The sequence below is a fragment of the Lissotriton helveticus genome, chromosome 2_2 (genome assembly GCF_964261635.1).
Source record: "Lissotriton helveticus chromosome 2_2, aLisHel1.1, whole genome shotgun sequence".
Lineage (NCBI taxonomy): Eukaryota > Metazoa > Chordata > Amphibia > Caudata > Salamandridae > Lissotriton > Lissotriton helveticus.
Window position 1 is genome coordinate 486,518,626 of NC_136060.1, and position 16,075 is coordinate 486,534,700.

At 45.8% G+C, this 16,075-nt stretch overlaps 1 protein-coding gene across 1 annotated transcript in view; it reads left to right on the forward strand.

Annotated features, from left to right (window-relative positions):
* The window catches only part of LOC144821557 (uncharacterized), a 98,358-nt gene extending 82,561 nt beyond the window's left edge, over positions 1 to 15,797 (forward strand). The window contains exon 4 of the mRNA XM_078678743.1: positions 14,325 to 15,797. Coding sequence (XP_078534869.1) covers positions 14,325 to 15,739 — 1,415 coding nt within the window. The 3' untranslated portion in view covers positions 15,740 to 15,797. The remainder of the gene's footprint in view (positions 1 to 14,324) is intronic.
* Positions 15,798 to 16,075: the final 278 nt, after the last annotated feature.

Consider the following 16,075-nt stretch of genomic DNA (forward strand, 5'->3'; position numbering starts at 1 on the left):
CTAATCTGGATCGGAGGAATGACCATCTGACCCACATCTGTGTCCGAAGTAGCCCATAAAGATTCAGGAAGGGAGGCTAATGCAGTGTCTTTCTTAACCAGGCAAATTCTGTCAAATTCAGTGTAATTTTCATTCAAAATACCTCGCACCCCTTCAGGAAAACAGCGTATGGTAGCTCTAAAATACTTCAACATGTCAAAGCCCAAAATGTTGTCTGGCGTGTTAGAGGAAAGCAAAAACGGACATGAAGCATTGAATTTATCAACATAAAATAAGAGTGGCTGGGACAATGGGCTAAGGGAAGATGTTCCATCGAAACCTATCGAAGTAATAGTTGTGCCAGACAGGGGAGCCCTCGGAACCAATTGTTTAGACAAAGCGCTACGTGTAGCTCCTGTATCACCAGAAACCGATCAGTAGAGCCCAAAACATGTGCTGTAACATAGGGACCCGTCTGATCTACTGGAACTTCAACTGATTCCTTACCCCATCCTAGGCAATCCTATGCATGAGCAGAATCGTACAAATCAGGCTGGACATAATCGGACATTTGACATTGATTTCGCCTATCAAATGTATTCTGTCTCTGCTGTGGGCGTGTATTCATGTCGTATCGGGCACGATCATTCATATTTCCTCGAGGCTCCGAGAAACCTGAACCAGTTCTCCCTTGGCCCCGCCCCCTAACGTCCCGATGAGGACGTAGCAACGGACAATTCCGCATCCAATGGCCTAACTGCTTACAATATTCACACTGATTCGAAGATACATCCAAACGACCATGAGGAGTATTGGGAGGCGGTCGTCCACCTCTATCATAGTTTCTATCAGGGCCCCTATCATAACCTCTAGAAGGCGGACCATACACTTGGGCAAACATAACTTTCGTTTTTAACTCTTTTGATTTCTTGTCCTCGGTCCCCGTCGCCTCCGCCTCTTGGCGCTCATAATACTGAGCCATCGTCAAAACAGAGGCTGGAGAGGACGTAGTCCAAGAACTTTCGCTAGCTTTTAGGCGGCTTGCTATGCCAGGTAACAAATTTGAAACATATTTATCGACAAACAAATGTCTGCCGGTATCATCGGTAAGGGACTGACCGCTAAAATTATGAAAAGCTTCCTCAAAACGAGTAAAGAAATCAGAAACCGATTCATCTGTCTTTTGTTTACAGGATGCTAAAACAGTCCAATCAATCTTTTTAGGGGGAATAATCATTTTAAGTTTAGTCAAAATAGCTGCAGGAAGATCTAATATCAGCTGATGCGGTTTTTGGGCGGACTCTCTATCCGCATCTGTGCGCTCTATCTCCTTCCATTCGGCACCAAAAACAGCGCGATCATCAATTTTACGAACGGTCCTCCACATATCTGGGGGCAAAATAAGACCGAAAAACAAATCTATATCACATAAAGTCATGACACAAGAATTTAAAGCGCCCTCAACTTCTTCGTATAAGGCGGCTGGGTTTTTACGCGTGTCAGGTAACACATTTTTAAGCGCCATTACATCTGCTCTATTCCAGGGAGTATATACCCGATTATAAATAAAATATCCCTCAGCATCGACAGAATTTTTATCATCTATATCACCCGTTCCTTTAGGAGGAACATACAAAGGCGCAGCTTCTCGCATAGGTTTCATGACAACTGGTATTAACTTATCTGTCACGAAGATAGGACGCTGTGGCTCTCCAGGCGGATTGGTCTGTGGAACGGCGTCCGCAGCCTTTTGCTGCTCCTTCAGATATCTCGCCTCATTCCGTATTTTAACCAGTCGTCTAATCATATCTTCCACCTGGGAAAAAACAAAAAGACCATCACGTAACTGTTTATGATCAGTTGCAATATCAGCAGGTTCTAATGTAGGGGAACATTTTCGATACATTTCCACAACTTCATCAGCAAATATCGCAGTAAAATATATCTGTTCCTTTTCTGACCAATCCTTTATAATAGCAAAAAGATCGGAAGCAGGGTCAGTGCTACGTAATGCTTAACGAGCAGCTTGTCTGATTTGGGCCGAACGTTCAGCTGACAACATAGATCGGGTGTCCCGCGCTTTCTGTTGTCCCGAATCAGAATCCTCATCATCCCCGGACGGTGCAGACGGAGCGATATACGGAGGTGAAGGTCGATCTAATAACAAAAAATCATCATGTGGTTTATTAAGGACAGGATAGAGAGGCTGACAGACAGGATATTGGCCAGATATCTTTAACCTACGTTCTTTCTCCTCTCGCTCCTGTATTTCTTTAGCTTCTTTCTTTCTCAACTCCAGCGCTTTCTCATACACAGTCTTTCGCTGTTCTTTTTCAATCAACGCTTGCTCACGTTTCTCCTGCTGTCGTACTTCTTTCTCCCACATTCGCAAACTCTCAAACATATCACGCCTAGATTTTCGCTCAAACAAACATCGTTCCACGTATTCAACCTTTTGTGCATCAAACGACCCGTACAATGGCCAACGTAACTCAGGATCCTTTTTGGTGTATTTATGCCACAACGTGCTGTACATTATGGCAGAAAGACCAAACTTCACATACATGTCTCGATTAGGAGTCCCCTCGGGGGGAGCCGGCTGCGATTCCTCAAGTCGTAAACTGGTACCACCAAACAAGCAACACATCTTTCGAAGTGCGCGGCAAAAAGGCATGCTCAAAAATAGTGCAAGATATACACTACTATAGGGAAAGAGCGCTTAAGGTACTTTCTTAGTACGTCGCGCTATGCAAATCAAAGGTTGAGAAAAGAAACTCCATGCTATAACTGCCTATATGAGTTGCAACGCATATATATGCAATCAAAACATACAAAATCCAAAGTAGACAAGTCTATCCCAAAGTCAAACGTGCCACGATAAGCGTCCTTATCATACGTAGCACTCCAAATGCCAAAACCTACAACAGGCGCCGCAAAACGGCTCTTACCAATCATAGGCTGTCCAGATTCCAACTGCCAAGTTCTAAATTCGACCAAACGGTCACTGCACGGCAGACCAGCAGAAGAGATCTCAGTCGAGGACCGGCGCCGCCTGGATGGTCGGATCGGAAAGAATGGAAGGAACACCTTGGATGCCAAGACACGGGTCTTATCTGGCAGCGATGGCGTCCTCAGCGAAGGTCCGAACCTTCGTCACGACCAATCCTTCGGGCATCCGAGTCACCGATGAGCCCCACGTGCTGGGCGCCAATTTGTCGTTCAGGCCTCCGCCAGACCCGCTAGTGCAAGGGGTTCGCCCTTCTGCGCACGAAGTCCTCAGACCCAGAGAAACAATGTTGGCACGGAAACTGGAATTGCAAAACATAGAATTTATTATACTTCATGAAGTGGTGCTAAAGTTCAGCCAGTACCCTTCGGCACTGCGAGAAGTAGCACAAAGGGCTACCGGACACATGGTTTATTTATACCCACACAGGGGCTCAAGAGAAGGCGGTACAAAGCATAAGAGCACATTTTATGTCCATACATGGTAATATCGAGTAGCACAATTGATCAGTGGGCGGAGTTAACAGTCTTGGAGTCTCGGCTAACACATTCCAATCTAGGGCTAACCATTAGCAGATGTGGACCCTAACGGTCAGCGGCAAAACACAGAGATGCTATTATTAGCCTGTTGCTGGGCAGATTCAAAGGCCATGAGCGGAAAGGTAGGACAACGCACATGGTCGACACGAGGCAGTATGTGGCAGACAAAATGGCTGCCGTGAATTCAAAATGGATGCCGCTAAATGTCAAGATAACGCTAAAACTCGGATGTCTTTTGCTAACGCTCAACTCAATCGCCGTCAAAATACAACACTAAGGGCATGTATGTGACCCACATGGCACTTTGAAAAATGCCAAAAAGTGAATTTTTCAAAGCAATCGCAATTTACCACCAACCTGGAGTTGGTGGTATTTTGCGATTCCTTAAGCCACAATTCGCACAACTTGGGTGCTTCCTACATTGCATTTAAGGAATCGCAATTTGCTATTCCTTATTTTGCGTGTGGCTTTTTGTGTGCTACATAGCACACTGCCCAAATTGCGTTCGCAAAAGCTGAAATTCTGCAAATTTCAGCATTTGCAATCGCAATGGGGCTACCTACATATGGCCCTTAGTGAGGTATCAGAAGGTGACCAAAGTTGGATACGTCTTTCCGTGATTAGGGGAGTAAGGGTGAATATTAAAACATTATTAACAAGACAGATCTTATTTATATTAGCTGTTGAGCCCCCCTGTCCTTTTAGAGTGGTTTCAGTCCTTTTCTGACATTTTGGCTCTGAGTGGGCAGATCAGTGTCGGGTATGTTTTGGAGTGGTTCCATGAGTTCAGGGAGGGACAGGATTGTGACATTAACAGGGGTTCTATGGGTGTCACTAGTTTAAAAAAAAAACACCTTGCATGGTGTGTGCATAAGAGCGCGGTTCCTGTGCGTGCCTTTCCCGAGGAGAAATGTTCCTGTTCGCGGCTACCTGTTTTGATATTACCTCAAGTTGCTTGCTGTGAGTTGTTTTTCAGTCCTTGTACGTTCAATACATATGTGTGGAAATTTGGGAAACGGAGCATTTTACTGTTAGGTTTTGCTTATGTTTGCAACGTGCCCAGTCAGCAAGTTTTTATATTTGTGCGTCTCCCTGTTCCCAGCACGTGGTCTATGTCGTAGGGGTATTTGTAGAGTGCACTGTTACTCCAAGGAGTGTCCTGGCGCTAACAGCTGAAAGGAGAGCGGCGAGGAGGAGAAAGTAATTAACAAGAATAAAGCCAGGTTTTCAGTTTCTTTTGAAACAGAGGAGTTGATTCAATGTTTCTTAGGTGGAATGGCAATTTATTCCAGAAGACAGGCCCAAGGTACGAGAGAGCCTTGCTCCCTGTCCTCGACTTTCTAACACAGGGGATGTTTGCTAACAGCAGGTCAGACGAAAGGAGAGTTCTACGTGGGGTATAGAAAGGGATTTTCCGATTGAGGTACTCTGGTGCGGTCCCATGTAGGGCTTTCTGGGTAACAAGTAGGGTCTTGAAAATCACTCTCTTCCTTACTGGGAGCCAATAACGGCTTTTCAAAAGATGGGACACATGTGCATAATGTGCTATAGGGAACTCCCTTTTGACATCAGTTGCTTTGGCTGATCTTGACTCTGCCTTTTAGGTCTTGCCTAGCGTTGCAGCGCATGTGCTGAGCACTTTGCGAGGCATGCAGTATACACTATAGCGTGGAAGCTTCGTGGAAGCTCTGCTCACTCTACGCCCAACTTTTTCATTTGCTTAGCTCCTAAATTCTGCCTTCCAATTGGCTCAGCACTCTTCACCTGGCCGCTCCAGTGCTTTTGGTGGTGCAACTTGAGAGCCAACCTAGACCTTGGGGAACATTGGTCCTAACCTCCAAAACTCCTACTCATGAGTCGAGTACTTAACCGTGAAACCGATAACCATTTTTCTCCCATAGGAACCAATGTTATGTGTTTTTGTTCCTAAAATGTTCTATTGAACCAATGTTTTGTATGGAGAAAAAGTAACTACTCAGCAAATCCTAAAAAGTCTTACTTACTGTGTATTGTGAGATTCCCAACATGGTATCTAGGCATACCCTCCAGAGTAGTCGATGTAATCTAAAAGTATTCCAAAAGTAACTACTGTGTAATTTAAACTGCTTTTTGAATCAATACCAACCTGTAATGATTGCAAATTCAACCACAACTTCATTTCCTTGTTAGTCTTGCATTTGAGAGTATATTGTATTTACCTGTGCCAAGTCCTTCTTGGTTTGAAAAATAAAACATAAGTATACCTTTTTTTTATACTTACCTAATTGGTCCGGATTTAGTTTTAGAGTTTGTGCCATCAGACTTGATTTAGTGAACACAATAAATGCTCAACTCACCATATCGAACAGCCTAACTCTCACCCACACTACTGAAAAGAGAGCAGTTAGAATTTACATAATTTAGCCTCTGCTATACCCCTGCGGACTCCCTGGACTCTGTGCACACTTTACCTTACTTTGGTATAATATATACAGAGCCAGCTTCCTAGATTGGTGGGTCAGCGTTGGGATGTAAAGCCTTGCATTTGTTGGACTAACTTAGTCAACCTCTGATCACATGACAAGAATCCAACAATTGACGTTAGATCAACTCATTTTGTGAATTGACTATTTTTTTTAATTACTAAGTCTTGATAGGGTCTTGATTTAAGTTCCTGTGGCATTTTTCTTAGAAAATTAAGTCAGCGGAGTTAGGGGAGGAAGTACTTAGGATTTTTGTGTAAGTCTTCTCAAAAGAACCCCACTTTAGAAAAATAATGAGAAACACAGGGAATATGGCTGTGGAGCTCAATCTCACCCCTTACGCTAACCTAAACCCTACCAGAATAGAACTCCTGGAGTTTCTGGCATAGTATGAAAGGGACCACCCCTCCCTTGGTGGGGGAAGACTCACAGGGAGATCGGAAAGGTAGTGAGGGGGATGAGGTCTTTAACCCTCCATCTCAATTACTTAGGGAGGAAGAGAACTTTGAGTTTCCCACCTCCAAGCCAAGGAGTAGAGGGTCTAGATCCTAAAGAGGTAGGCTAGACAGTGAAGACAACTTCACTGAAGAAGACAACCTTTTAGCAAAGTTGACCAAGAGACTAGAGCTAGAGACTAGGCTGCTAGCCCTCGAAAAAGAAAGAGCAGATATGGGCCTAGGTCCAAGCAATGTTGGCAGCAATACTAAAAACCAAGAAGGAGAAAGATCCTATGATCTCAAAATTCCCAAAGGGATTGCCCCTAAATGTGAGGATGTTGATGATATCACCAAGTGCTTTACAGTCTTTAAGAGCGCTTGTGAAGACAGAAAAGTGAGAATGTCTCACTGGGTGGCACTCCTTTGGGAACTATTCTCTGGTAAGTGCAGATAAAGACTTCTGACCCTACTTCTGCCCCTTTCTGGGGCGGAAGCAGAGTCCTATGAACTCATGAGGTGTCAGAAGCAGAGTCCTATGAACTCATGAAGGGTACCCTGATTGAGGGATTTGGATTCACTACTGAGGAGTACCGAAGTAAATTCAGGGGGTTCAGAAATCCTGGAGTCAGTTCAGGGTAGAGTTTGTAGACAACTCAGTAAATACACGAGGTGGCTAATTGACTGGATCACATTTTAAGTAACTGCATCAATGAAAAGTTACATCAGTATCTGGTAGACCTAAGTTCAATATCTCCCCACGAATTGGGAAAGAAGGTGGACTACTGGGTAAAGACAAGCCCGGCCAAGACAACCACTGAGGGTGGTTACAAAGCCTCCCCAGGGTTAAGAGGGTGAGAAACCCAAAGACAAATATCAAAATTCTTCTAAAGGTCCCTAAAATCCAGTCCAGGGGGGTAGGCCCAGGAACTCTTCCCAGCCCACTTTTGGGTACAAGGAGAACAATGTTGTTCCTGCAAGACCTGGTGTTTCCACTGTAACAAGAGGCAACACTGAACTGGAGATGTCATCTGTTCCAAGTAGAATGCCCCTTGGCCTCCTCCAGTCTCTATAGGTGTTGTAAATCCCCAGATGGGATCAATAGTGTGCCCAGAGCCTATCAGGGTTCACACTGAGGCTGTTTAGTCTCTGAAGGGGAGAGAGGGTTAGCTACTTGCTGGCCTGAAGCAGGTAGTGGTCTGTCCAAAGCTCACAGCCGCCTGTCTACTTAAAAATGATATGGAAACCTCAGCATGGGCTGAGATAGAAAGAAAGACACATGCAGCCATGCTGCAAAACCCTAAGATGGTGTGTGGGAAAACAAGAGTGCATTGCCTAGCATAGGGTGAAAAAGGAGAGTTGGACCCTGAAATGATGGCCTAAACTCCCAAGAGAAAAGGTAGGAAGGCTGATGAAACAGCTTCCCCCACAGCAGAAAGATCAGGACCCCTCTCCTCAGGTAGGAGACTTTTTTTCAGCCCCAGAGGGAACTGATCCCATGGAGCTTGAACCTTAGAGCTCTTGGGCCCAGGGAGACCCTCTAGGCAACAGCTGTGCCTTGGGTAGCAGGTCTGACCTTCTCTCGAAGGCCTGAGGCAGCAAGTTTCTGCACAGGAGCAAGGAGATGTCAGTTGCTCCCACAGAGTCTATTGGGAGGAAAGACTCCAGTACACGGAGGGATGAGACCCAAACCTGGTGCCACTGGCTGAGTGGTAGTGCATCAGTCGTATAGAGAGTTTCCACTCATCTAGCCCATGACATACCCCTGGCTGGACACCTGGGCCACGCCAAAACTTGGGAAAGATTTCTCTCCCACTTCCTATGGCCCAAGATGTCCCAAAAATTGAAGGGGTTTGTAAGCGCCTGTGTTACCTGTTAAGCCAGTAGCAAGATAAGAGGACACCCAAAGGCCCCCTAAATTCCACTACCATTGTTTGGGGTCCCCTTTGAGAGGCTAGGTGTGGATATAGTGGGTAAACTTGAACCTCCCACAGTGTCAGGAAACAAATTCATACTAGTAGTAGTGGATCATTATACTAGGTATCTAAAAGCCCTTCCCCTTAGGACTACTACAGGCCCTGAGGTAGGCAAGGCCCTCATTGGTGTCTTCACCAGGATAGGGATTCCTATGGAGGTAGTATCAGACAGAGGTTCTAACTTCATGTCTGCATACTTATAACACATGTGGGATGGGTGCCAAGGGATCTACAAGTTCACAACACCTTACCATCCACAAACCAATGGTCTTGTTTAAGGTTCAGCAAGACATTGAAAGGTATGATAATGGGACTCTCTAAAAAGCTCAAAAGGAGATGGGATGTTCTGTTGCTCAGCCTGAGTTTGCCTACAGAGAGGTGCCACAGAAGGGAGTAGGGTTTCCACCCTTTGAACTTTTGTTTGGCCACCCTGTAAGGGGCCACTCTCACTTGTGAGGGGAGGATGGGAGAAACCCCATTATGTCCCAAAACAAGATGTGTGGACTATGTACTAGGCCTTTGTTCCAGGATGGCAGAGTACATGCAGAAAGCAACCAAGAATCGTGAGGCCGGCCAGGAGCTCCAGAAGCTCTGGAATGACCAAAAAGCTGCACTGGTAGAATTCCAACCAGAGCAACAGGTGTGGGTTGTGGAGCCAGTGGCACCAAGGGTCCAGGATAAGTGGAGTGGCCTGTACCCTATCCTAAAGAAAGAGTGTGGTCACCTTCTTTGTAGACCTGGGCACTAGCATGTCCCCCAAAAGGGGGATACATGCGATCCACCTGAAACTCTATTGTGGCAGGGCTGATGTAACCATGCTGATGGTTAGTGATGAAGATCAGGAGACTGAGAATGGACCTCTCCCTGACCTCCTGCCTCACAGCCCCCAAGTTGGGTCCATAGATGGAGTTGTCTACTCAGACACCCTCTCTGCCCAACAACAGGATGATTGAAGAGAGGTCCTGCAACAGTATGCACAGCTCTTTTCCTTAACTGCTGGTCAGACTCCCTGGTGTACCCATGATGTGGACACTGGAGACAGCTTGCCTGTCAAAACCAAAATCTATTGGCAGACTGATCAAGTTAACGAAAGCATCAAAGATGAGCTCAGCAAGATGCTGGAGTTGGGTGTTATTTAGCCCTCTGAGTCCCTGGGGTATCTCAGTGGTCCTAGTCCCCAAACCACATCCACTGGGTGGAAAAAGAGACCTTAGATTGTGTGTTGACTGTCACCAACACAGATGCTCACCCCATCCCCAGAGCTGATGAACTGAAAAGTTAGAAGCTGCCAAATACTTAAGTACCTTTGACTTAACTGCAGGGTACTGGCAGATTGGCATGGCCCCTGGAGCAAAAGAAAAGACAGCATTCTCCACACCTGATGGGCACTTCCAGTTTACTGATGCCCTTTAGTCTAAAGAATGCAATGCCCCGGCCACCTACCAAAAATTGGTGAATCAAGTCCTTATGGGCTGGAAGGCTTTAGTGCAGCTTACCTTGATGGTATTGCTGTGTTTAGCTCTTGATGGCAGGAGTGCCTGCTCCACCTGGGAAAGGTTTTACAGGCCCTGCAAGCTGCAGGCTAAGTGTCAAGGCATCCAAATGTCAGATAGGGCAGGGAACCGTTGTATACTTGGGACACCTTGTAGGTGGAGGCCAAGCTCAACCACTCCAATCCAAAATCCAAACCATTCTGGATTGGGTTGCTCCAACCACCCAGACCCAAAGCAGGGCATTCCTTGGCTTGACTGGGTTCTACAGGAGGTTTATGAAGGCGTATGGATCCATTGTGACACCTCTCACAGAATGTACCTCCAACAAGATGCCCAAGAAAGTGAACTGGACACTTGGCTGCCAAAAGGCTTTTGGCATCCTAAAAGAGGCAATGTGTTCAGCACCTATTCTCACCTATTCTCAAGGCTTCAGATTACTCCAAGCAGTTCATTGTGCAGAGATGGGAGCGCTCCTATCCCAGACCAATGATAATGAACAAGACTAACCTGTTGCTTTAATAAGTAGACAGCTACTCCCAGGGAGCAGCATTGGAGTGCTATTGAGAGCGAGGCCTTTGCTGTGGCTTGGTCTCTGAATAAACTGAGACCCTAACTGTTTGGTACTCACTTCCTAGATCAAACTGACCACAGACCTCTCAGATGGCTAATGCAGATGAAAGGGGAAAAGCCGAAACTTTTGAGGTGATCCATCTCCCTACAGGGAATGGACTTCACAGGTGGAACATAGACCTGAGACTGCCAATGCCACTGCAGATAGCTTTTCCAGATTTTTCCACTTAGATAATGAAGACTCTCTAGGGAAGGTTTAGTCTCATCCTCTTTCTTTTGGGAGGGGGTTGTGCAGGAAAGTATCCCTTTTTGCATGGTTACCCCCCATCTTTTGCCTGACACTTGATACAATTTTGACTTGGTGTGCCCTGGGTCCCTGCCAATCAGGTTCACACGACCTGTGTTCTTTTTCAAAGCTGTACCTTTGTACACACAATTGGGACATCTTTGGCCACAGGTAAGGCCCATGTAAGGGGTACCACGGCTACCAAGGGCACTGTGACCAAGGAAGGCCTCTCGTGGTTGCAGCACCTCTTGTGCCACCCTTAGAGGCCCTGTACATTAACACTCACACACTACCATTGCAGGCTGCGTGTTTTGGTGCAGCGAAAAGTGAAGAGTCAACATAGCACACATCCCTGTGTGCCATGCCTGCAACACTCTGTCTGGGGGCTAGATAAGTCACCCCTCAAGCAGGGTGCACTAGCCCAAGCTGAGAATACAGTGGCATGAGCTCTGTACCCCTACAGTGTCTAAGTTCATTCTTAGACATTGTAAGTGTAGTAAAGCCATAAAGAGTATATGGTCTGGGAGTTGGTCATTATGAACTCCATAGCTCCATAATGGCTTTACTAAAACCTGGGAAGTTTGGTAGCAAACTTCTCAGCACATTAAACCCACACTGATGTGTTTCTAGTGTGGGATTTAATGTACAATGCACACAGAGGGCAACTTAGAGATGCCCCCTCAAAAATGATCTGCCCTTGTGGCTACCCGCCATTTGCCACACACCAGACTGGTTTCTGGACCTCTGGGTAGAGAGCCTCCTGTCCCTGGGTCCCGAGACAAAGCCAATACTGGGTAGAGGTGTCATTCCTCCTCCCCCAGGATGGATTGGGTCCACGAAAGGGGAAGCTTCAAAGGCCTGCTGCCTTTGTACGATGTCCCTGCCACTGGCTCCCACCGGTTCTGACCCCCCGTTTGGGTAAAAGAATCAGTGGAAAACTGAGCTAGGAGAAGTGTGCCCACTTTTGCCAGCCGCAAACCTCAGTTGGGGGAGGCGAGGTGAAAAATACATCTCAGTCCCGTTCATCCTGGAGATGAGGGGACCCAGCCAATTAGGAAGAGGCTCATGCCCCCCTCCCACTGGAGAGTGGTATAATAAGGGGTGTACTCACCCCAAGGAAAGAGCCCATTGGTACCGACCTACACCCCCCTGTAAACCCCCTAAATGTAGTATCTAGGGCCAACCCTGAACCTTGCCTCCTCAGATTTGAGGAAGAAAGCAGGACCGAAGAGCCATGCTGACCCAGAAAGAAGAGGACACCTGCTACTTTCACCTCAGCCCTAACCGCCTGTCCCGACTTCAACCTGCCTACAGTGAGTACCCAGACGAGTCCAGCAGCCAACAATCCCCAGAGCCGGGAGGACCTGCCTGCACTCATCTAACAGACTCTGTCTCCCGTAAGCTCCAGATTTGCTCAAGCCAAGACTCACCCACAGAATCCAAATCCAGGTGGCTTTGTGATCCTGACCTGGGATCTAGTGATCCCTGACCGCCCGCAAGCTCCAAAACGACGTCTGCAGCCTCAACCAGACAAGTCCCCGTGACCAGAGCTGGTAAGAAGAGCTCAACTCCAAAAGACACCCATGCACCCAATGCCCCCCTTGGGTTGCCCAACCGACATGTTCCAGGCATCCCCCAAGATCCCAACTTACCTCTCCAGACAATGGTTTTCTCCAGAATTTCCACCTGCCCGACCATGCAGTGGCTTTTCTAAACTGAAGATCGCCATTGACATCCACTGGGTCTCCGACGTCACGTTGGCACACTGCACCCGGCTGCTCCTGTGCCACTGGTGGTGCAGCTCCTGTGCTGATTGTTGGCCTTTGCTTTGCTGATCTTTACCTCAGGAGCTTTGCTCCCAGACCTGTGTAGTCTGCTTATAAGCAGCACCTGAAAAAAGGCCCTCTTAGCCCCATTGGTTAACATTGGGCCCCTGCACTCTGCACCCGGCCGCCCCAGTGCTTTTGGTGGTGCAACTTGAGTGTCAACCTAGACCTTGGGGAACCTTGGTCCTAACTCCCAAAGCTCCCACTCGTGCGTAAATTACTTATCTGTGAAACAGATACCCATTTTTCTCTCATAGAAACCAATGTTATGTGTTTTTCTTCCTAAAATGTTTTATATGCAGAAAAAGCAACTACACTGCAAAACTTGAAAAGTCTTACTTACTGCGTATTGTGGATCCCTGTCATGGTATTTAGGCATAGCACCTGAGTAGTTGATGTAATCCAAAAGTATTCCAAAGGTAATTACTGTGTAATTTAAACTGTTACTGGAACCAATACCTACCTGTAACAATTGTAAATTCAACCGCAACTGCATTTCCTTGTAAAGTCTTGCATTTGAGAATATATTTACTTACCTGTGCCAAGTCCTGCTTGGTTCTAAAGATAAAACATAAGTATACCTTTTTTAAACTTACCTAATTGGTCTGTATTCAGTCTCTGACTGTGTGCCTCCAGTCTTGTTTGATTGAATACAATAAATGCTTAACACGCCCTCTGGATAAGCCTAACTGCTCGCCCACACTACCACAAAGAGAGCTGTTGGTACTTACCTGGTTTAGCCTCTACTATACCTCTGGGACTCCCTGTGCACACTATACCTTACTTTGGTATAGTATATACAGATCCAGATTCCTATATATGGAATTAGAATGTTTATGGGTTGTTTTTTTTACCATTCTTGAACAGATTGTTGGGAAGATATGGGCAGTAGCTATGCCATTGTATTCACGTGATCCTTTGGGTGCAGGATTGTTGAATGATTAGAGATATTCTACTTATGTTCAATATTTTGCAGGTTTCACCCAAAATATTGTTTTCTAACTGAATGGATGAAAATAATACTGCCAGAAAATGTGCCACATACTTTGCATTTTTTGCTGCATTATTGGATAAACTTGAGGTATAATTTGGTCCTCCATGACACACAATCCTATAAAGCTCTGCAGAGTTTGTTATGGTGACGAAGTCTGAAACTCATGATTCCTTGTTATATGTGTATTTTTATACCACTGCATCTTGTGTAATAAGTGACCTCAGCATTCTGCTTAAATCTACAAACCCACCCTTCGTTGCTGTCCTCCTACAACTGAGTATATTTATATTTTTCTAGCCTTAAAATATTAAGGTTTTGTGGCACTCTGCCTAATGTGTGCCCTCCCTCCTACCTTATTGGGAGTACAAATAGAATAATGTCCAATGAATTACCATTCTTTGGATGCCTCCTATCTTTCTAATGGTCACCCTACCCCATTTCAAAATAAAAAATGCTAATTCAGCCAGATTGGCGCATGTTTTTTGGCAGTGAGTTCAGTGGATAGATATAGCTAGAAATCCTGAATTAGGTCCACTCAGGTTATGGCCTCAGATGGCTAATTCTGTGCCCCTACATTTAACTAAGGTGCTAAAAAATATTGTGAGTTGAGCCAATGCAGCAACCAATAGAGATTCAATATCTAGTAATGAATCTATAAATGTAAAAAGAGGCAGGCAGAAAACCACTTACTCCACTGCTGGGCATTATTTCATTATTTAAAAGAATATGTGAACGTGTGTACTCTTTTCTATCAACAGGTCGTAAACTCCGTTCAGCAAAGGACTTTCTAAGTGAAAGCATTCAGATTGAAAAGGAAAAGAGCAAGCCATCAATTCACAAACTACAGCTTCACAGACAAACGATAGGCTGGGATGGACATCTTCAGAAGTGCACATTTGGACCACAGAAACCCACCTATGATGACAAGGTGATCATGATACTTGGAGCAACAGGGTCAGGAAAAACCACTTTAATCAATGGGATGATTAACTACATTTTAGGAGTTAAGTGGGAGGATGGTTTCCGATTTAAACTAATTGATGAAGAGACCAACCGATCACAAGCGGAAAGCCAGACCTCTTCAATAACTTCGTATCGCCTCATTCACCAAGAGGGTTTCCAGGTGCCAAACAGCCTCACTATCATAGACACACCAGGATTCGGAGACACTCGGGGCATCGACAGAGACAGGTTCATCGTTGAATTGATTAGAAAGTTCTTTTCTACACCCGATGGTGTTGATCATCTAGACGCAGTATGCTTTGTAGTCCAGTCCTCATTGGCTCGTCTCACACATACACAGAGATATATATTTGATTCCATCCTCTCTATTTTTGGGAAGGATGTGGCCAACAACATACTCGTTGTGGTCACCTTCGCCGATGGTCATAAACCTCCAGTGCTTGAAGCAATTAGAGTGGCAGAGATCCCTTGTCCGATGCTCAACGGTACCCCTGTCCATTTCAAATTTAACAATTCTGCCCTGTTTGCTTACAATGGATGCGATGAATCCACGAATGATGCAGAAGAGGATAACAATTTCGACAAGATGTTCTGGAAGATGGGTGTGAACAGCCTGAAGAGGTTTTTTACATCACTGAACGAGCTGGAAACTAAAAGCTTGAGATTAACCAAGGAAGTTCTTAAGGAGCGCAAGCAGCTTGAGGTCACCGTGGAAAGTCTGCAGCCCCAGATCAGAGCTGGTCTGACAAAGCAGGAAGAGATCAGGAAAACAAAGGCGATCTTGGAGCAGAACAAGGATAAGATGAAAGCCAATCAGAACTATGAGAAGGCGCGTGGTGAAGTGATGACGGGTGAAGGGATATTTCAGCAGCTGAATGAGGAGCTTGAAAGTGTTGAAGAAAGAGTTGCAGAGCTCATTGACGAGTTGTCTCAGTGTCTCCGGAGACTGGAAGAGATCGCCCTGAAGCCAAACCCGCTCTCAACGCCGGAGTACATTGACCTGCTGATCCTGTCAGAGAAAGAGGAAGCCAAGCCGGGCTTCATGGCGCGCATCGAATCACTGATGGCCGTGAGGGAGCGGGCTGTGCTGATTACCAAACTCTCTGCGGGAGAGAAACTAATGCCAAGAGGCCGGGGCCCCTCGAGCTCTGGGAAAAATACCAAGAAGGGTACATTTCAGAATATTATAAATTGGATACATTATAAATAAAGATTTCTGGGTATTGGTATTGACACATTTGTAAATTAAGGTAATTCTCCCCAGCAGGTTTTATAAAGGAAGAGTCCGGAATAGTGTATTTTCCAGCACTGATATTACTAGTCTGCCAATGTTCTTACTGCTAACTTTAAAGCCGAGCGTCACAGCTCTGAAGTGATTACTTTCATCCCAAGAAAGGCTTCTCCGGTTATGGTTAGTCCAGCTTCAGCTTCGGACAACACATGTCCCGGATGCAGAACACTTGTTATTGACTCTTACCTCTAAGACATCAACATGGGGTATTGAGGCCCGGGCTTGATACATTGAGGACATCTGGAGTGCAGGTGA